The sequence below is a fragment of the Tupaia chinensis genome, unplaced genomic scaffold (assembly GCF_000334495.1).
Source record: "Tupaia chinensis unplaced genomic scaffold, TupChi_1.0 Scaffold148607_1, whole genome shotgun sequence".
NCBI classification, from domain to species: domain Eukaryota; kingdom Metazoa; phylum Chordata; class Mammalia; order Scandentia; family Tupaiidae; genus Tupaia; species Tupaia belangeri.
The window spans coordinates 1,361,751-1,383,276 of record NW_006208456.1 but is presented as its reverse complement, the minus strand read 5'-3'; the positions used below and the strand labels follow the sequence as shown (position 1 = coordinate 1,383,276).

At 37.6% G+C, this 21,526-nt stretch overlaps 1 protein-coding gene across 3 annotated transcripts in view; it reads right to left on the bottom strand.

Annotated features, from left to right (window-relative positions):
* Positions 1–346: 346 nt before the first annotated feature.
* Positions 347–21,526, bottom strand: part of RBM25 (RNA binding motif protein 25) — a 101,359-nt gene continuing 80,179 nt past the window's right edge. For all 3 annotated transcript variants that reach the window (XM_006170507.3, XM_027769111.1, XM_014585022.2), the window contains 10 exons: positions 21,381–21,526; positions 19,445–19,667; positions 18,739–18,828; positions 13,419–13,492; positions 10,804–10,954; positions 9,591–9,915; positions 8,948–9,222; positions 8,238–8,336; positions 7,159–7,206; positions 347–2,092 (listed from right to left, as the gene is read on the bottom strand). The exon at positions 21,381–21,526 is cut by the window's right edge and continues 138 nt beyond it. In XM_006170507.3, coding sequence (XP_006170569.1) covers positions 2,000–2,092; positions 7,159–7,206; positions 8,238–8,336; positions 8,948–9,222; positions 9,591–9,915; positions 10,804–10,954; positions 13,419–13,492; positions 18,739–18,828; positions 19,445–19,667; positions 21,381–21,526 — 1,524 coding nt within the window. In that variant the 3' untranslated portion in view covers positions 347–1,999. The remainder of the gene's footprint in view (positions 2,093–7,158; positions 7,207–8,237; positions 8,337–8,947; positions 9,223–9,590; positions 9,916–10,803; positions 10,955–13,418; positions 13,493–18,738; positions 18,829–19,444; positions 19,668–21,380) is intronic.

Genomic DNA, 21,526 nt, shown 5'->3' with positions numbered 1-21,526 from the left:
GGGCTCATTTAAGATAAGTCTAGATGAAAAAGCAGAAAACACCAGGAATATAAATCTGCCTCAATAAACCTTTATGGTAATAATCAGCTAAATAAAAATAACCTAGATGCCTTAAAAGCAAGTAACTGCAGTATGTTAAGGAAAGACAGAAAGGGATACTAAACTATGGGAATAAAGTCTTAGACTAGGGGTGAATCTGTGAAAAGGCTAATAAGTAAATCTGTAAAAAGCAAAAATCTTTCTGCAATTTTCCCATCAGAAACCAGAATTTAAAATATTATGACACTAAGTAGAGGCATTTTCATAGATGTATAGCAGACTGACCCAAAATAAATGGCCTTTGACCATCAGATACCAATAGTCATAAAAATCAGTCCATAAAAAAATTCTGCGCATATTTTCAAGTCAAATTTTCTAGTATGCACCAAAATTACAACATGATGCCATTTATTTATTTATAACACTCTGAAAGAATAGGAGTTCCCAAGATCGAATATATACATTTTTAATATTTGAAATATTTACATAATGGAACCATGGCATGGTTCAATGTTAAGAACAGTGTTTTCAAATGTCCTCTCAAGGCATATAAAATTTAGTAACTCAAGATGACACTTATGCTTTTGTAACAGGCCAATCTTTTATCTTCTTAAAAAATAAATACTCATTAGGTGGGAAGAGCTGCATCTAATTTCTTTTAGGAACGGTTTAAAAATTTACTACATGTTTAGACAATTTTGCTCCCTGGTGAAGTTCTAAACTACAATAAAAGAGATCCCAGGCATGTCTCTAAGCACATCATTGTGTATTTTTACACTTCAATAAGCAGAGGTAAAACAAAATATGTGTGTATGCACACACACATAAGATATAAACCCTCTACAGAACAAAAATTATAAACAAAATATCCATGGTTGATAACTGCCTTGAATAATTTGTTTTTCTCCATATTAAGATATAGAATGTGTAAATCACCAAACTGAATTCCTACTGTGTTTGTCAAGCTCTCCTTAACCCTGTAAACTTACCTAATTTTATCTTTTGTTTAATAGTTTTCATTCACTTATTGATTTGAAAATGAAAGATGTTTTCTTTAAACCAGAGTACATAAAAAATTAAACTAAGGACTAATTTAATGAAGAATGCATTAAATAAAGCTCTCCAGAATTTTAGGATCTGTCTCATTTCTGAGCAATAAAACTAGGGGACAAAGTCACTATGATCCACATTCCTTTAAAAGAGAGGCCGAACAGGTCAGCTATCAACAGGAAAATCCCATCCTGTCAGCAGACTGTTGCTCACCACAAAAGGTCATGCTCTGAAACTAAGAACCTAATTATATCAGACCGCTAGGTTGGCACAAAATGACTTTTCCTTTAATGATCTGTTATTTAATTAGGAAATGTTTAAGGAAGCCCATCAAAGGAAATTAGAGAAAGGACTTTTACACATACATTCACACGAACGCATTCACACAGAGATACAGTAGGAATGGATTGTCTGCTATTTTTTGCATTCTAATTTAAAAATCCTTGCCTTCACAAGGACTTGCTATTTTTGACCAAAGGGAGGTTGAGTGGTAACAGATATGACTGGTATCCTTTCAATTAAAATCCTTGTGTTGGGTTCTATACAGTGCAGTTCAATATTGAGTGCAATTCTGCAAAAGAATTGGGGAGTCATTTTAATATATACAAGGAACAAATCAGCAGAACAAGATTATATCAGATAGGCTGTGTACAGTAGCTGCAGCTTATAAAACATACCAGTAATTTGTACCTGGTGAGTATAAAGAGAACCAAGGATTCAGATGACTTTACAACCAAGAGAGTACACAGGGCATCAACAAATTATAGGACAAAAAAAATTCACATTTTCTACAATAAAAAAAAAAAATTACAGATCTCACAATGTCTTTGAGGACAAAGAAAAATTCAAAGTCCTTTGAAGGGTGACAAAGAAGAAATCTGAAATGGAACTCTAAATGTAAAAAGAGTTTTTACTTCACAAGACCAATTTTCTTGGCTTCCGTTTCATATATTAATAATCTCCACATTTTGACTATAAAAACTTCTGCTTCTTCATCAAGTACCTAGAAGAGAGAGAGAAAAAAAAAAGTAACACAGGTAAAATGAGCAATCAGCAGCATCTCCCAAAAACAGTGACTAGTATAAAAACAGATCTTATGTACTGACAAGCATTTACTTTCCTTTTATTGGGGAAGAAATATTTTATTAATCATCATCATCATTATTATTTTAATTTGACAAGAGAAAGAGAAGGAAAATGAGAAAACAAGCAACCACATCGGGGACTCGAACTGTGGTCAGCCACGATGTAGTCCAATGCCTTAACCACCACATCACCTGCCCACCCCAGCATTTATTTTCTTTAATTTAAGAAATATATTTATTTATCTATCTGCCTATTTGTCTACTTATTTATTTGTTTTGACCAGGGAGGAACAGAGAGAGAGAAAGAGGGAAAGTGAGAAAGCCACCGGGTCTGGGACTCAAACTGCGGGTGGCCACATGGGAGTTCAGCACCCTTAACCACCACACTGCTGACCACCCCTCAGCATTTATATTCAATAAAATGATTTAAAGAAATTCTGTCCACTATGAGAAACATATCAAATAGAAATTTTTGTTTTTTAAACTTCACTCTGCAGGCTAGCAGGTGGTGCAGTCGTTAAGGGCACTGGACTCCCATACAGCTGACCACAGTTAAGATTCCCGGACCTGGCAGTTTGCTTTCTTACTTTTCCTCTCTCAATCTCTCGCTCTCTCACTCTGTCCTTCTTGATTGAATTATAATAAATAAATAAATTTAATAAAATAATTTTAAAAAACCTTCATTCAGCAAAATTCCATAGTTTACTAAATACTAATATTATAACACTTTTATAATCCAACTTTATTCTAAGTTTTAACTTTGTATATATGCATATTTATACATATCTAGCAAAACTAAGGAAAGCAAGTATTTGTTATAATAATAAAAAAGGCAGCAATTTGGAGCTGGCAGGTGGCATGAACCACATGACCCACTGTGGTTCAAGTCCCAGAACTGGTGGCTTGCTTTCTCATTTTACCCCTCTCTCTTGTTCTGTCTCTTTCTGGTCATATTTTAAAAAATAAAATAAGTGAATGAATAAAGTTAAAGAGAGTAATTCTTTTTAATTATATTTATACATTCATTTATTATAATTTAACCAGAGAGAGAGAGAAACAGAGGGGGGGAGGAAAGTGAAAAAGTAAGCTACCAAGTCTGGGACTCAAACTGTGGTCAGCCATGTGGGAGGGTCCAGCGCCTGAACTACCACACCATCTGCTGGTTCCAAGAATAACTCTCTTTTTTTTGGGAGAGGTTTTTGCTATACGGCGCTTGCACTCGCCAGACAGACAGAAAGAGAGAAATCACCCCCCAGGGAGGATGGCCATGCCGCAATCCCTTCTCCCCCATTCTCCTCTTGGTATCTTGGGCACACACGCACATGAGCCTGGCGTGAGTTTAAGTCACCGAGTCCGGGATTCGAACCGCGGTCGACTACGTGGGAGTCCAGCGACATAGCCATTACGCTAACTGCTGGTCCCAAGAATAATTCTTTAAAAAAACAAAAGGGTAATAATTTAGGAAGATCAAACTATACTACTACACAATCACCCAATATGAAACACTCCAACTTCATAATCTTAATATTTAACAAGGGTTTGATATACATGCAATGGTGAAATATACATTAAATGGAATACAGGCAAAGTATTCAATACAGTGTCTGGAATATTAGCAAACAGTAAATGAACATTATCATCATTCCAGGGGACATAAGTCTACTGGGTAAGTTGTTTCTTTGAGTGGAAATGAGTAAATCAAATTATCTTCCAAACAACTTATGAGTTGGGTGCCTCATGTTTCCACCACTATACCCACCCTCACCTCACATACATATTTGGCTCCTTCAACAGGGCTGCTATGAGGATAAATAAAATATCTTGCTTTCTTCTAATGGAAGCAGCTAAGAGAGCAGTGGAATGTCTCTGCCTTGATGGAATGCTACCTAATGTTGCCAGGTCTTTGTAGGGGCACTTTAGGGTAGAAATTTGAAGAATAGGCTGTCAGGCTACTTAGCTTTAAGTCCCACTTCTACCTCTTACTGGCTATGTGTAGTCCTTGGCTAGGTTACTGAGCTTCATTGAGCCTGAGTTCCTAATCAGCATAGTGGAGAAAATGTAGCTATGTCATAGCAATAGGTGCTACTGTGGGAATCAATATTAAATGTACTAGGAGTTCTGATGAGTAACTGGTACTAATAACTACTCAATAGGTACCTAAAGAGAAGACAGAAATTTTATTTTTTGGGGGGGAGGGAGGTTTTTGCTATAGGGTGCGTATGCTCGCCAGACAGACAGACAGAAAGCGAGAAATCACCCCTCAGGGTGGATGGCCACGCCGCAATCCCCGCTCCTCCGTTCTCCTCTCAGGGCCTTGGACCCCCGCCCACACGCACCCGGCGTGAGTTTTAAGCCACCAGGTCCGGGACTCGAATCGCAGTCGACTACGTGGGAGTCTAGCGACACAGCCGTTACACTAACTACTGGTCCTGAAATTTTAATTTTTATGGGAAATTTCTGTCAATTTCTGAATGATAAAGCTAATTCACTTTTTATTTTTATCAGAAGTCTATGAGTTATATTTAACCCATCATCTGGACAGATCCACCACACATTCTTCAATTTTAACATCTGACTCACTGATCATAACCTGTCTAACTAGTTTATTTCATCTGACGCATCTCTCAACTTCCATGGAATGACAATCCTCTTAATTCATTCACACCACAAACTCTTTTCAGGGGTATTTCCTTCTCTTCCTAATCTGGAGCTTATAATTTGGACACTTTACCATCAATTCTCTTTTTTTTTTTTTTTTTTCACAAAATGACAGTGTTAAACAAATGCAAACATTCACTTTAGTCTTAAATTAAATTGGGGACTTGATGTTTAACTACCAGATCAGACACACAACTTCAAAAACGATAAAGTAGTTGCATGATCTTCATGTCTCAGTTTTAGATAGCAATCCTGTGATGTTTTTTCTAACTGCCCTGAATATCATAAAATAGTCCATCTCCTCTGCCACCATTATCCTCTTTATGTACCCATTATAGCAAGTATATTATGGTTTCAATATTTCTATACCCTGTTAGCTCCTTAAGAAGAGATGTTCTACCCTCTGAAATAGTTCTAACCAGTAAGCATTTTAATAACTGCTCTCTAAATGTATGAATAAATCTAGAATTTATACTTACGCAAAACAAAGACAATACCACAGACAAAGGGTAGGGGACATTAGAAACAGGATGGGGGACCAGAAGGTGGCATAGTGGTTAGGGCACTGGACTCCCATGTGGCTGAACATGGCTCGAGTCTCGGACCTGGTGGCTTGCTTTCTCACTTTTCCGTTCTCTCTCTCTCTGTGTCCCTTTCTGGTAAAATCACAATAAGTAAATAAAATAAAAAGATAAATAATTTCTTGAGAGGTTTTTTTTGTTATAGGGCGCATGCGCTCGCCAGACAAACAGAAATAGACAGAGAGACAGAAAGCAAGAAATCACCCCCCGGGGGGATGGCCATGCTGCAATCCCTTCTTGTCCATTCTCCTCTCGGGATCCTGGGCATGCACACACACGCACCCGACGTGAGTTTAAGCCACTGGGTCCGGGACTCGAACTGCAGTCGACTACGTGGGAGTCCAGCGACATAGCCATTATGCTAACTGCTGGTTCCAAGATAAATAACTCTTTTAAAAAAAATGGGATGGAACAGATGAAAAACACGCATATGTGTGTGTGTGTGTATAGATAATATATATTAGTTTATATATATATTATATATATATACACACACACATATATATATAAGAAAGAAAAAAAATACCCCCAATGGGGTATGATCACACCATAATCCCTTCTCCATTTTTCGATCCTGTAGGGATTTGGGGAAATCACATGCAAATATACTTAGAGTGTTTTTATTATTCTTTTAAGTTTTAGACACAGGGTGACTATGTTCGCTAGAGGCAGTGAGAGGGAAAGTGAGAAATCACCCTCTAGGGGGATAGCCACACTGCAATTTCTCCCCCTCCATTCTTCCCCTTAGATTCTGGGTATACATGCACATGCACCCAGTTTTGGTTTCTAAGCTGTCAGGTCAAGGACTCAAATCATGGTCAGCCATATGGGAACCAAGCAACTTTAACCAACACACCACCTAATGGTCCCATCCTGAAGTTGTTTGTTTGTTTTTAAAGATTTATTTTATTATTATTATTCTTCAATTTTGACCACTGAGAAACAGACAAAGGAAAAGGAAGAGTGAGAAAGCAAGCTGCCAGGTCCAGGACACGAACTATGGATGGTCAGCCATGTGGGAATCAAGCCACTCAATGACCATGCTACCTGCCAGCCTCTGAAGTGTTCATTTTTTATTTTTAGTCACTGGGGTCAGTTGTGAACCATGGTCAGCCATGTAGGATCCAACTCCCTGAAACACTATGGTAAAGAGCTGGCCCAAAATCTTTTTTTTTTTTTTTTTTTTGGGGGGTTTTTTTTATATGGACTGTTTCCCATGTTTTGGATACTCGTGTGCTGATTATTATTGGTTTCCAGAAATCTTTTGATTTCAGTGGTTGTGTAGTCATTGAGGAGTAGGTTGTTTAGTGTCCATATGTTCCTGTATGAGTCTGTTGTTTTTTTTTTTTTCAGAGGTTTTTGCTATAGGATGCGTGCGCCAGGAAGACATAGAGATAGAAAGCAAGAAATCACCCCCCAGGGGGGAAGGCCACGCTGCAATTCCTTCTCCTCCATTCTCCTCTCAGGATCTTGGGCATGCACGTACACGCGCCTGGCATGAGTTTAAGCCACCGGGTTCGGGACTCAAACCGTGGTCGACTACATGAGTGTCCAGCAATGTAGCCATTATGCCATCTGCTGGCCCCAATATATAACTACTTTTTAATACAAAAGTATATATTCACATTTTTAGTTCGGGCATATAAGACAGACTCTGGAACCAATAAAGGAAGAAAATGAATCAAATTCAGAATGGGCTTATTAATATACACATTAATTAAAATAACTGTGATTTTCTAACTTACCATGGCAACATCATCTAAAATGCTCTGAGGAGAACTATGAGCCATAACCTAGAATAAATAAATAATGTTAAAAATGAACAAAAAATTAACATACTCAAGAAATTTTAAGAATACAAACCCTCAGACCAGTATAGGAATTGTTTGTGGCCAAGGAGTCTTTGTATAAGCTTTTTTAATTCTCAGAATTTTACTCCCATCAACAAAAGCTTGAAACCAAAACCCAAGACCATAATCACTATAGTTATCTGTCTCCTAATTCTAAGGGAAACCTTACACAAATTTTTCCTAGATTGATAGTTTGATTCAGAGAGAAATTTTTTGTTATAGAGTATGTGTGCTTGCTGGAGAAATAGAGAAACAGAAACCTAGAAATCACCCCCCGAGGAGGATGGCCACACTACAAACCCTTCTCCTCCATTCTCCTTTCAGGATCTTAGGCATGCGTGTATATACACCCAGTGTGAGTTTTAAGCCTTTGGGTGAGGTACTCAAACCACTGTTGACTACGTGGGCATCCAGCAACGTAACCATTATGCCATCTGCTGGTCCCTATTACTATTATTTTTTAAATTTGACCAGAGGGAGAAAGCAAAATTGAAAGCAAGCCTCCAGGCCTAGGACTCAAACCACATTCCATCATGTGGGAGTCCAGTGCCTTAACAACCACACCACCTGATGGCCACCCGATACCCAAATTTTAATGCTACAATAATTACAAGAAAAGTGGGTAGCCTAATTATTTTTTTCTTTTTTTTTGGAGAGGTTTTTGCTATAGGGCATATGCGCTTGCCAGAAAGACAGAGAGAAATAGAGAAACAGAAAGTGAGAAATCACCCCCCTCCATGGGGGATGGCCATGTCGCAATCCCTTCTCCTCTATTCTCTCGGGATCTTGGGCACGTACATACGCACAGACACCCGACGTGAGTGTAAGCCACCGAGTCCGGGACTCAAACCAAGGTTGACAACATGGGAATCCAGTGACATAGCCATTAGGCCAACTGCTGGTCCCCAAATCTCAAGTATTCTTAATAGAAGCAGAAAACAGACTAATTAGGGATGGCAGGAACAAAAACTAACCTTAGAACAAACAAAGTCAACCAGCGTAGCTTCTTCTTCACCTATGTATTCTATGATTTTCTTGTTGATCCATGGTCTAATTCGTCGTTCCATTAATATCTGCAAAATAAAGCATGGTTATTGAATTCTTTTAAAAATAATTTTAAGTTCTTGCCATAGGGCTCACGTGTTTGCCAGAGACAGAGAGAAAAAGTGGGAAAACATATATTATGATTATAAATATATATATATATATATTATGACGTGGTATAACCACGTCATAATCCCTTCTGGATTTTCCTCCCGGGATCTTTGGGCATGCACACACACACATCCCGCATGATTTTCAAGCTGCCAGGCCCGGACTCAAACCGTGGTAGGCCATGGGGAAGTCTAGAGACGTAATCACTATACCACCTGCTGGCCTAAGCTACTGAACTTTTAAAGTAAGAGCTTTTTATTGTATTTACTAAGGCCTCTGAGACTAAAATATAGTAACTGAACCAAGACAGGCATGCATTATGATACAACTATTTCTTTCTAATCTATGAAGACTTCAATTACCACCAAGAATATTCCCTATAACAAATTTCTTGGCCATGGCATTTACTTGATATTAAGATTCTTGGTGTCATGATCCCCTAATATTTATCATTAATAGAATCAAATAACTTTGTATGCCACATTCAAAATTTACCCCACTAAGGTGATGAAATTAATTTGTTACTCACAGAATCCACAATAGACCAATCCAGGGGATAAGCAAAGAGCTCAGGTTTGGCTGTAGGGATTTTCTCAATGAGACTCTTAATGTGTTTGCGCTTCTCTTCTGTGTTCACAGTGCCTTTGGCAGCATTTTTATCATCTTCGCCATAATCCAAGGGAACCAGTTTCCTTTTTCGGGGTACATCATCACTGTCTTCATCCTCAAATTTGTTAAAGACACTATCTACAGGTAGTTTCTTTCTCTTCACAGAATTAGGCTGACCAGGACTATTGGAAGCACCTATAGTGAAAATACTATGATGATACAATTTTCAAATCCAACAGTTTACAACCCGCCATCCCTCAAAAGCAGTATAACGTATACTTTCACAAATCTCAGAGAAAGATCCCAACTGTAAAAAATAACTCACTACTCACAAGTGCTAGAAAATTTAACTTTTCACTTCTTCTCAGAACTCGAGAGGCAGCTGCAGATATAGGAGCACTAGTAGAACTATGAAAACAATCGTGAGCTAGAAAGGCATTTTTCAATAATGTTCTATCTACCTACTAAGCAGCACATTAATTTTTTTTCCTTACAACAAAACATGAATATTTGCAGGGAGGGAAAAAAAAAAAACAGAAGGAAGGTAGGCAACATTAACATACCCAGTTTAAGACTTAGTCCTATTTTTGGCCTATGCTCTTCAGGCTGTTGTTGATCTGGTGAGTTTTCGTGAGGAATAATAATACCACAGGGAGATTCATCCCCAGGAGTGTTGGGTGTTGCATTGCCACTAGCAGAAGAAACAGATGGAGCAGAGCTAATGGGCCTTAGAGTGGGTTTGAGGCAAGGCTTTTGCTCTGGCTCTTCTTCCTCTTCAACAGGTTCTTCTCGTTTTTCTTCTTTTTCTTGTTTTTCTTCCTCCTCTTCCTCTGATTCTGGCTCTTGCTTTATCTGTGGTTGCCTACGCCTCTCAGCCTCTTGTTCCATCTAAAACCAAAAACAACGAATTTGATTAAAATTTCATGAATTTGGAAAAGACAATACCCTGATTCAATGTGATTCGCTTTTTGCTTTACATTATCTTCTGAGAATAATCTCTGTTTTAATTAGGAATAAACATTACCACCTCTATCTATAACCAGAAAACTAAACATAGAATATATTATATTAGGTCCATACCATGAAGCACATTGTCTAAAATATTATACTGATACATATTGGTATTACTATTCATTAGTGGATTTTATGTATCAGCTCTTCTGGGATAACAAAGATAAATACAGAGTAGCCTGCTAAACTCGAGAGGAAATAATGTATCATTCTATTTTTATTGAATACATCAGAACCAAAAGTTTTCCTTCTGATAACACAGCACAAATTCTCAGCTTGGTCATATATGATCATAATAATTTGTTCTTTCTCTATAATGGCTGATGATGACAGTTTCCTATTCACAAACAATAGTAAAATGAAAAAAAATGAGAAAAAAGGAGATTTGAGTCAAAAGCCAAGTTAAAAACATCCTAACCAGGGCCAGCAGATGTCACTGAGTTCCCAGCGGTTCATAGTGGTTACATCCCTGGAGGATTCCTGTTCAAGTTGCAGACCCAGTGGCTTAGAAATCATGCCAGGCCTGTGTGCAGGCAGGCCCCAAATCCCAGGAGAACAGAGAAGGGAGGGTGACATGGTCATAGGGGCGGTGAGCAGCTGTTTCTCACTTTTTCTCCATCATGTATAGTATGACCAGTGAACAAGTTGAGATCTTCCATATGGATCAAACTTTGCTTGAACAGTGCGTTACCACAGTGCCATCTAGACAGACTGACATGATACTCTTAGTACAAAATCCTTATGAATGTAAAATCTGTATCTCACCCTTTGGAGCTCTGCATCTGGATCTGGGTGCCCCTCTGCCAGGAGGCGCTGCCTGATTTCTTCAAGCTCTTCCTTCTCTCTCTTCCTGTCTCTTTCATCTGCTTCCATTTCCTTTTCCCTATCACGCAATCTTTTCTGAAGAGCACTTCCCCTGGAAGAGAAAAAAAATAAGAGGCCTCTTTTTATTTTTAAAGAACATTTTTGCTATAGTGCATGAGTACTCACTGGGGGGGAGAGAGAGAAAGAGAAGGAAAGTGAGAAATCAACCCCACGGAAATGGGCACATCGCAAGCCGCTTTCCTCCACTCACCTCCTAGAATATTGGGCATGGACATGCACTGAGTTTGAGTTTCAACCCTCTGGGTCCAGGACTAGAACTATAGTTGGCCATGTGGGAGTCTAGTGCCTTAGTCATGCCATCTTATGGTTCCAAGGTCTCGCTTATTTTTTTGTAAATATTTTATCTTACTTTATTTTATTCACCGGAGAGACATAGAGGAAACGTGATAATGTAATGTGCCAGGTCGAGGACTCAAACTGTGGTCGGTCATGTGGAAATAAAGTGTCCTAAGCCCCCAGGCCTCCGCTTTTTTTTTTTTTTTTTTTTTTTTTTTTTTTTTTTTGCTAAGGGGCATATGCGCTTGCCAGAGAGACAGAGACATAAAGTGAGAAATCACTCCCCAGAGAGGATAGCCATGACACAATCCCTTCTTCTCTTGGAATCTTGGGCACGCACGCACACGCACCAGCATGAGTTTTTAGTTGCTACATTTGGGACTCAAATCACAGTCAACTACGTGGGAATCCAAGAACGTAACCATTTCAACATCTGCTGGTCCCATCATTTATTTTGAAAAACGCGAAGCTGGCAGGTGGAACGGAGGTTAAGGCAATGGACTCCTACATGGCCAACCACAGTTGGAGTCCCAGGCTTGGCAACTTGCTTTCTCTCTCTGGTCAAAGTAAAAAACAAACAAACAAACAGAAAACAAACAAACAAATGAATAAAAAAAAAAAGTTCATGCTCACTTCATTGAGTGTATGAGAGAGAGAAAGAGAAAGAAAAACCTCTTAACATGGCTAGATCACAGTGCAATCCCATCTATTCTCCTGTGCTTCAAGGCCAGCCTAGGCTTCATTTAATGTACAGATCATCATGCCTTCAATAACACCTTTTCTTCATATTAAAAGCTACAAGCTAAGAGAATAAAGACTGTTTGTTTGTTTAAGTTTTTTTCCTTTAGGGTACCTGTGCTTTCTGGAGACAGAGAAGGAAACTGAGAAATCGCCCTCTGGGAGGATGGCTGTGGTGCAACTCATTCTCCTCCTCTAGGATTCTGGGCACGCACCTGGCATAATTTTCAAGCCACCGTGTGCGGGGCTCAAATCAGTTGGCCAAACGGGAGGTCCAACACCTCTAGCCACCATGCCATCTGCTGACCACATGAAGACTATTCTTAATGTTATCTAGAGAATATCTACAGTACTCTCTACATGTTTAATGTATAAAATATAAGTACTCTATTATCACTTAACAGTAAACTTCTTTCAATCTTAAAGTCACTCTACGTTAAGTGTCCAAAATTAGTAACAGGATTTCTTTCAGTGGGAGTATAGCTCTCATTTTATTTCTAATTCCACAAGGAACATTCAACACTTGGAGTTTTCATAGATGCTAACATATAAAAAATAATACAAGTAGTATTAATTCTACTATGAATATATCTTGGGCCAGCCTGTGGCATGTTGGGTAAGATAACTAGGTTCCACATGGCCATTGCACAGTTCGAGTCTAGGATCTGTTACTATGCTAAACATGAGAATGGACAGAAGCATGGCCATTCCCTCGAGGAGGTTGCTTTCTCATTTTCTCTCTCCACCTCCAAGTGAAGGGTATTTTCTCACTTCCTCTCTGTGTATGTACCCTGTAGCAATATTTAAAATTATAATAGTTCTCTATTGTCAATTAAAATTCTTTCTCCTAGAGAAAAATCCTAGAACAATGGGTGGCATAACCAATGTATCTAATAGTTTATTACTTCTCAGAATGCTAAAGTTATACACTGCTAAAGTTGCTAATTCCAATGTATGAATGGTTTTTACTGCACTTCATTAAAAGCCTTCATTGAGCCTGCAAGGTGGTAGGTATGTTGGTTAAGGTGCTTTAGATACCACACGGCCACTCCATGTTTTAAATCTAGACACTTGCCAGAGAGAAAGAGATAAATCACCCCCTAAAAGAGCAAGTTCATACCACAATCCTTTTTTTTCCATGTCTTCTTTTTATAGGATTTTAGATATATCCACAAGTGCAAGTGCCCAGCATGTTTTTCAAGTCACTGGGACCAGGGACTAAACCATGGTTGGTTGTGTGGGACTGAGTTCTGGATGTACTGCACCCTGATGTGCTATTGGGCCAGGCCAATTTTTTATCTTTTCCTAATAATTTTTTCCTCACCTCATAAAATATCCTATCAGCTATGGGGATGATTACAATACATAATTTGAAGACTTCTTGCTTTATTCTTCCACTAGTAAATCTGCATTTCCAGGCAGAACAAGAAAAATACAGCTAAGTAAAAGCTAAAATTATGTATGAGTTCAAACATTATTACCTGTAATATTTGGGATCATCTCTGTCATCATCATAGTCTTCTAAGAATTCTTTCAGTCTTTTAGCTTCTTTTGCCTATGAGGAAAGAAGGACCGAGTATGTAAAATGAACAGGTAGTTCACTCGGATTCTTTCTTGGGGAAATATTTTTCTTAACCATACAGTTAAACTTTATAGTCATCAAATATTTCTTAAAAGAAATATAAATCACATTAAGCATTTTTACCTTTCACCTGCACAAGCCAGTCGTAGAACTCAAATGAAAATTATATGTATGGGTATATAAAAGATTAAGTTATAAGTACAAATTATACATAAAATTTTATTATAGCATACTGCACATGCACGCACACAGTTACAATAAATATCTTCTCTGAAAAAAACTTCAAAATACAAAACTTCTGTATTGAAACCTGTGTATTTCAGAACACACCTGGAAAATCATATTACCTTTTTAACTTGAACACAAATGTTTTCAATTTAATTTTGTTAGTATATAATACTCGAAGAAATAGTTTAATGAAATGCAAGGTTAACATTTTAAAACACACACGAAATTTAAATCAAGTTCATACATCAATCTAAGGGTAATACCTACCTAACTTAAAGCAGACAAAAAATAGAAGTACGTGAATCTATTTTTTGGAATTTTGAATGCAAAAACAATTAAATCTATTGTATATACTTTTAAAATCAATCTATCAATTCATATATCTAACTACTGTTATTTCAACTGTCTTTATAAACAAAGCAAACAATGGCAGGTTTCTGATTACAATAAAAACATATGTCATTCAGTTCAAATGTTACCTCTATAATTATGTCTTTATAGGACCAGCAGTTGGCATAATGGCTGTGTCGCTGGACTCCCATGTGATTGACCACAGTTCGAGTCCTGGACCCAGAGGCTTGAACTCACGCCAGGGGCGTGTGCAAGCATGCCCAAGATCCTGAGAGGAGAATGGAGGAGAAGGGATTGCGGCATGGTCATTGCCCCCTGGGTGGTGATTTCTTGTTTTCTGTCCCTTTCCATCTTTCTGGCGAGCACACAAGCCCCATGACAAAAACCTCTCCTAGGGACCAGCAGTTAGCATAATGGCTGTGTCGCTGGACTCCCGTGTAGTTGACCGAGGTTTGAGTCCCGGATCCGACGGCTTAAACTCATGCTGAGCACGTGTGCATGCGTGCCCAAGATCCCAAGAGAATGGAGGAGAAGGGATTGTGGCATGGCCATCCCCTCAGGGAGATGATTTCTCGCTTTCTGTCTCTGTCTGTCTTTCTGGCAAATGTATGCACCCTATAGCAAAAATCTCTCCAAAAAAAAAATTATAATAATGTCTTTATGAAGGCTCCCTGAACCTAGCCTTCTAATCATGAATAAGCCCATCCTCCCACATGAAATTGTATTTTTTGCTACACTCCCAAGATACTGTTAATACACCTTACATACTCATATATACTCCTTAATAACTGCTTTCTGACTACATGGCACACCTGTTTCCAAAAAAAAAAAAAAATCGTCCTCCCGGAATCTTGGTCACACATGCACATGTGCCTAGTGTGATTTTTCAAGCCAATGAGTTCAGTTCTCAAACCACCGTCAACCACATGGAAGTCCATTGACATAACTACTAAGCCATCTGCTGGTCCACCTATTTATTTAACACAAGACTAGAATATATATTTATTTATTTAACACAAGACTAGAATATAATATACACTCAAAATTTGTCAATGAATCAAAACAGTTGTCAGGTGGCAACAGAGATAACAGAATTTTCAGATACCCTCAATTTTGGACACATAAGATGGCCCAAAAAGTACATACTACAATATAAACAATTTACAATCATTGATAAAATAGTTTTACTTCATATACCTGTTACTTAATATGAACAAGTAACTGTTTATATAACTGTATTTTTTAAAGGTCCCAAACAAGAAAATTAGAAAGTACATTTTCCCGGGACTAGCAGTTGGTGTAATGGCCATGTCACTGGACTCCCATGTAGTCAACCGTGGTTCGAGTCCCAGACCTGGTGGCTCAAATTCATGCCAGGCACATGTATGTGCGTGCCCAAGATCTCAAGAGGAGAAGGGATTGCAGTGTGACCATCCCCCTGGGGGATGATTTCTCGATTTCTGTCTCTTCCCAAAAAAGTATATTTTTCCCTACGAAGATCTAGGTTTCAGAATTGATCACAGGGAGCAGAATCCTTCCCAGATTATTCCACAACAGTGTTTATGGCATCTCTTCAAACTGTTATATAACTTAGTAATTGTCATCTTCCTATCCAATCTAGGGATTAAAAGGAAATTCCAGAATGGGAGCCATAATCTCATATTTATTTTATTTTTTTAAATTAAAATTCTTGGTGGCTGGCAGATGGCGTGGTGGTTAAATGCACTGGATTCTCACATGACCAACCACGGTTCAAGTCCCGGACCTGGTTGCTTGCTTTCTCATTTGCGATTTCTCTCTGTTTCCGTCTGGTCAAATTAATAATAATAATAACAGGGACCAGTAGTTAGCATAATGGCTATGTCACTGGACTCCCATGTAGTCAACTGTGGTTCACGTCCCGAACCCAGTGACTTAAAACTCATGCTGGGTGCATGTGCTTGCGTGCCCAAGATCTCAAGAGGAGAATGCAAGAGGAGGGATTGTGGCGTGGCCATTCCCCCTGGGGGGTGATTTCTTGTTGTCTGTCTCTCTGTCTGTCTCTGTCTGTCTGTCTGGCGAGCTCATGCGCCCTATGGCAACCTAAAAAAAAAAAAAAAAAAAAAAACACAACAACAACAACAAATGGAACTAACTAAATAAATAATAAACAAATTAATTCTAAAATATAAAATTATTTTAAATAACTCTACATTAGTACATATGAAATCTGGAAAACATTAGTACATATGAAATCTGGAAAACCCATGCTATCTATGTAATTGCTGTGTGTACACTTTTGATTGCTTACAAAAATTCCCTCTATGTTCCATGTTCAAAAACTATTTGAAGAAGATTCCTAACTTCACTGAAATTTTTGGAAGAATAATCTTCAAAGTGGAGATTAAGAAACTTTCATGAGGGATCAGCAGGTGGCATGGTAGTTAAGGCACTAGACACTCACACATGGCTGACCACAGTTCAAGTGCTGGACCTAGTGGGTTGCTTTCTTTCTTTCTCGCTCTTTCTCTGTCTCTCTCTGGTCAAATTAAAATAAATGAATGAATAAAATTAAAAATAAGTAATTATTTTTTAAAAATAACAAATGGAAATAAATAAATAATTCAAAAAAATTTGCGAAAAAAGAAACTTTTCATGAAATTCTGGCAAAAAAAGAACACATGGAACATACTACTGAAGCAAATACTACAATAAAATTATCTCTATTAGTTTCCTTTATAAAAATCCATGCAAATTGTTCAGTTGATAGTTTATCAAGTGTAAAGGCAAAATGCATTTTATTATAATGATGGTAAAAAGACTACTCAATAGCATATGGAAAACATTTATAATTCAAAAACATTAGAAAGCTGACCACTAAACAACATAGAATCAAACTACATAGTTCCATTTAAATGAGGATTCTTTTTTCCCCAATAAACTGACTGAAAAACTTTTGGAGACCTACAATAATTTAGAAAGCTCTGCAGTTTTAAGAAATATAAGTAATGATGTATTACAGAATTACATCATAACTGCATAAAATTAATTGTAGTACACACTGAAATACTATGATTTTGTAGCTACTTTCTGTTGTTAGGACTGAGGACAACTATTAACCACTACCTGCTTAAAATAGCATGTGTCACTAGTGTAGAGCTAATCTCCCTGTAGGCAATTCTGTCTCTCCAATAAACTGAAATTCTGTGTTAGTTTTCTTTGAGTTTTATAACTTTGCTTTGAAAGAATTTCATTACCATGCAGTATGACTGCCCGTTCTTTTTACTGTTTTCTCTTCTAATTGGAAAAACTGCCTACTGACCCATCATGACAAGTAGATTTTTAAAAAGATAACAATGTTTCTAATAATGTGTCATAAATTTGGCTGTAATACTGTATGCCAGTAAAATTTAAAAATCATTCATTATGTAAAGGATGAGTTACTATGAAGCAATTTTATTATTAATGCATAAATATTATACCTGTAAATAAATATAAACTATTTCCACATTATTTTTTCGATTTTTGATGCCTCGTATTAGTAATTAACATGACATCTACAGTGTTTGGTACCATATGAGATAATACTGATGTAAGTACTAACAAAGAATTTATCTGCTATGTTAAAGGAAATGTACAATATCAATAAAGTTCAGTACTGTACATACTTCCTTATAATTTTCTTCAAAATTTTTCTTCTCTAGCTTACTTTATTATAAGAAAACAATATAAAATACAAAGAACATAAGAAATGTCTGTTAGTCAACTATTAATCAGTAAGGTAAAGCTTCCAGTTAACACTAGTTAAATTTTGGAGGAATCTAAGTCATACATGGATTATTTTAATTTATTTTTGAGAAAGAGATTTTTGCTATAGCAATGTATTTGCCAGTGAGACAGACAGAAAGGGAGAAATCATCCCCTGGGGAGATGGCCATGTTGAAATGCCTTCTCCTCCAGTCTCCTCTTGGGATTTTGGGCATGCGTGCAAGCACACACACTCAGTGTGAGTTTTAGGCCACCGGGTACAGGACTTGAACAGTGGTTGAGTACATGGGAGTCCAGCAACATAAATATTACGCCATCCACCGGTCCCTATACGTGAATTTTTTTCCAGCACAGAGGGTCAGCACCCGAAACTCCAATGTTTACAAGGGTCAAAGGTATAAAGAAACAGTAATTTTGATTTATAAAAACAATTCTCACCACACTATTTGCTTCATCTAAATGCACTGCATCAATTCAATAATTTTATAGAATCTTAATCTGAGAATGTTCTATGAATTCTCATTTTATATACTACTTCAGAACAGATTTACTCTGATAGTCTATAAAAGGGTAATTTTGCTCATGGGGAACAAAAATTTGATAAATAGGAGGAAATAAGATGTTTGGTATACACAAATTAACCGAAGATTCCTTAAAATATATTTTTAAGATTATCTACAAACTGAGAGGGTTGTAAGAGGGGACTTCAAAAATGTGACAGAAAAAGAGAATAAATTATGAGGTGATTTTAATACAAAAAACCCCTGAAATTCACATGAAATTCTTTTAACATATTTTCTGAACTTTACACTATCCACATTTTAATTTTCTACTTAATAATAAAGATTTGGGTCTTATCAGAAAAGACATTTATTTTTAATCAAGAATCTTACCATTTCTCGCCTTCTTTCTTCTTCTCTTTCAGCCTCTTTCTCATATTCCCGGGTTTTCTTCCGTTCTCTGATTTCCCAATTCTTCAGGCGCTAAAAAATAAGTTTTCAAAGCTTTAAAATGACATAGAAAAGCTTCTGAAAAGTTTAGCGAACTTACCAAGGATGCCAAGATTTAAGAATAAAAGCAGGGGGTGGGGGGAGGCCAGCACACCACAACGTTAAGGGCCCTGGATTCCCACATAGTCAACGCAGTTCGAGTCCCGGATGTGGCAGCTTGTTTTCTCGCTTTCTCTCTCTCTCTCTTTCTGCCCATCCCTGGTCAAATTTTAATAAATAAATAAATAAAGTTATTAAGGGGAAAAAAAAGTAAAAGCATAGGGTCCAGCAGGTGGTACAGTGCTTAATGTGCTGGTCTCCCACTAGCTGAACACCGTTAAGAGTTCTGGGACTAGAGGCCTGAAAATCACACCGGAAATTACACCAGTGTACCTGCATTTGTGCCCAAAATCCTAGTAGGAGAATGGATGAGAAGGGACTGTGGTGTGTGTGTGGTGTGGTCATCCCCTCAGGGAGTAATTTCTCATTTTCCTGTCATTATCTCTCAGGGGAAAAGTGGAGTGGGGGAAGAGGAGCACCTATTTTATGGTAAAAACCTACAGAGTAAAAAAAAAAAAAGAAGAAGAAGAAAAATGTATTTTCAATTTACCTCTTGATAAGCTGCTTCTTTCTCTCGGAGTTTTCTTTCAAGTTTTCGTCGTTCATATGCATCTTCTTCATCTTCTTCTCGATCTCGTTTCTTGTCTTTCTCTCGTTCTCGTTCCCGTTCCCTCTCTCGCTCTCTCTCTCGCTCTCGTTCTCTTTCTCGTTCCCGTTCTCGCTCTCGCTCTCTTTCTCGCTCTCGTTCCCGTTCACGGTCTCTGCTCTTTTCTCTATGTAAACAAAAGATTTTTTAAAAGCTGTCAGTCTACTTTCTATTTTCTTTAAAGACCAAGATTTGAAAGAACGATACATTGCGAAATAAACTCACAAACTGAAATTGAGCAGTTTATTTCTACACAAGTAAACTTCTCTATACTCATCAAATAACAGACTATAAATCCAGTCCCAAATCATGAATAGCAACTAAAGTTAATGTTATGCTTATCTTATGTTGAGAAGCAAGCAAAATCTGCATATATAATGATAAAAGGTCAAAAAATTATTCAAAGATTCGGGACCGGCAGGTGGCATGGTGGTTAAGCTACTGGACATTCCCAAATGGCCAGCCATGGTTTGAATCCTGGACCTGGTGGCTTGCTTTCTCTCTTTCTCTCTCTCCCCCTTTCTCTGTCCCTGGTCAAATTAAAAACAATGAATGAAAACATTTTAAAAATTCAATAAATTTTTTTTAATTATTCAAAGTTTATTCATTATGGCCAATCATATATTATTAGTCAATCACAGAATGGTGTATAATAAAAAAAGTAAAATTATTACCAAAAGAAATACAAAGGACTATTGAACATGCTAAGTCCAAACATCAAAGAATATGGCAATGATAAACCTGTGCAGAAAAGAGAATTTTGACATGCCACTGGATAAATCAGAACTATATGTATCAACATTGACAGTTCTTGGGGCCAGTAGTTGGTGTGCTAGTTAAGGTACTGGACTTCCCACATGGCTGACCACTGTTCAAGTTCCAGACCTCGCGGCTTGCTTTCTGCTTTCTCTCTTTTCCTTTCTCTCTCTCTCACTCTCTCTGGTAAACTCATGTGAAAATAATAGTAAATAAATAAATAATTATTTTTAAACTTTTTTAAAAAAATTATAGTTCTCATGTAATTTGGGGCAATAAAAATCAAATTACAGAATGTGTATGTTATAATTCCAGGAGCTAATCAAGTGCATGTAAATATATGATTTAATTTGCTGTTTATGAACGGAACATGAAAAGACTTAAAAAAAAAAATCAGAACAGAAAGATGAAATTATTGAGAACCAGAAATACATGGTAAATTTATAGCCACGAATGGGACCAGCAGTTAGCGTAATGGCTATGTCGCTGGACTCACACGTAGTCAACCGCGGTTCGAGTCCTGGACCTGGTGGCATAAACTCACGCCGGGCATAAGTGCGTGCATGCCCAAGATTCCAAGAGGAGAATGGAGGAAAAGGGATTGTGGCATGGCCATCCCCCCGGGGGGTGATTTCTCCCTTTCTGTCTGTCTCTCTCTGTCTGGTGAGTGCACGTGCCCTTTAGCAAAAAACAAACAAAAAACAAAACAAAACAAAACAAAACAAAAAAAGCCTTTCCAAAAAAAAAAAAAATTTACAGCCACAAAGGCTAAGTTGTAGTAGTCCAGTGGACTGAAGGACCAAATAAACACACCAGGAGCTAAAAGAAGCCGTGTTAGAGCTGATTTCTCACAGAGTAAACAGCTGGAGTGTTCTGAGTCTTTATAAATACCTGGCTTTAGACAGAAATTAACCATGGAATTATAAACTGTTATTCTATCAATGATATCTTTGTGCTACAGACAGCAAGACAACCACATTCCATGTGATATTCTGATCAAGTCAAGTGTAAATGGTTCTAATCAAAGACTGTCCTATACTTCTGTTAAGGCTATCAGAAAAAAGTAAATTCTATAAAGCCTTACCTTGATCGACTCCGATCTTTATTACGATCTGAGCTCCTTTCTCTGTCACGGTCACGATCTCTTTCTCGATCCCGATCTCGATCTCTGTCCTTTGTTCGGTCACGGTCCCTATCCCGTTCTCGTTCCCGCTCCCGTTCCTTCTCCTT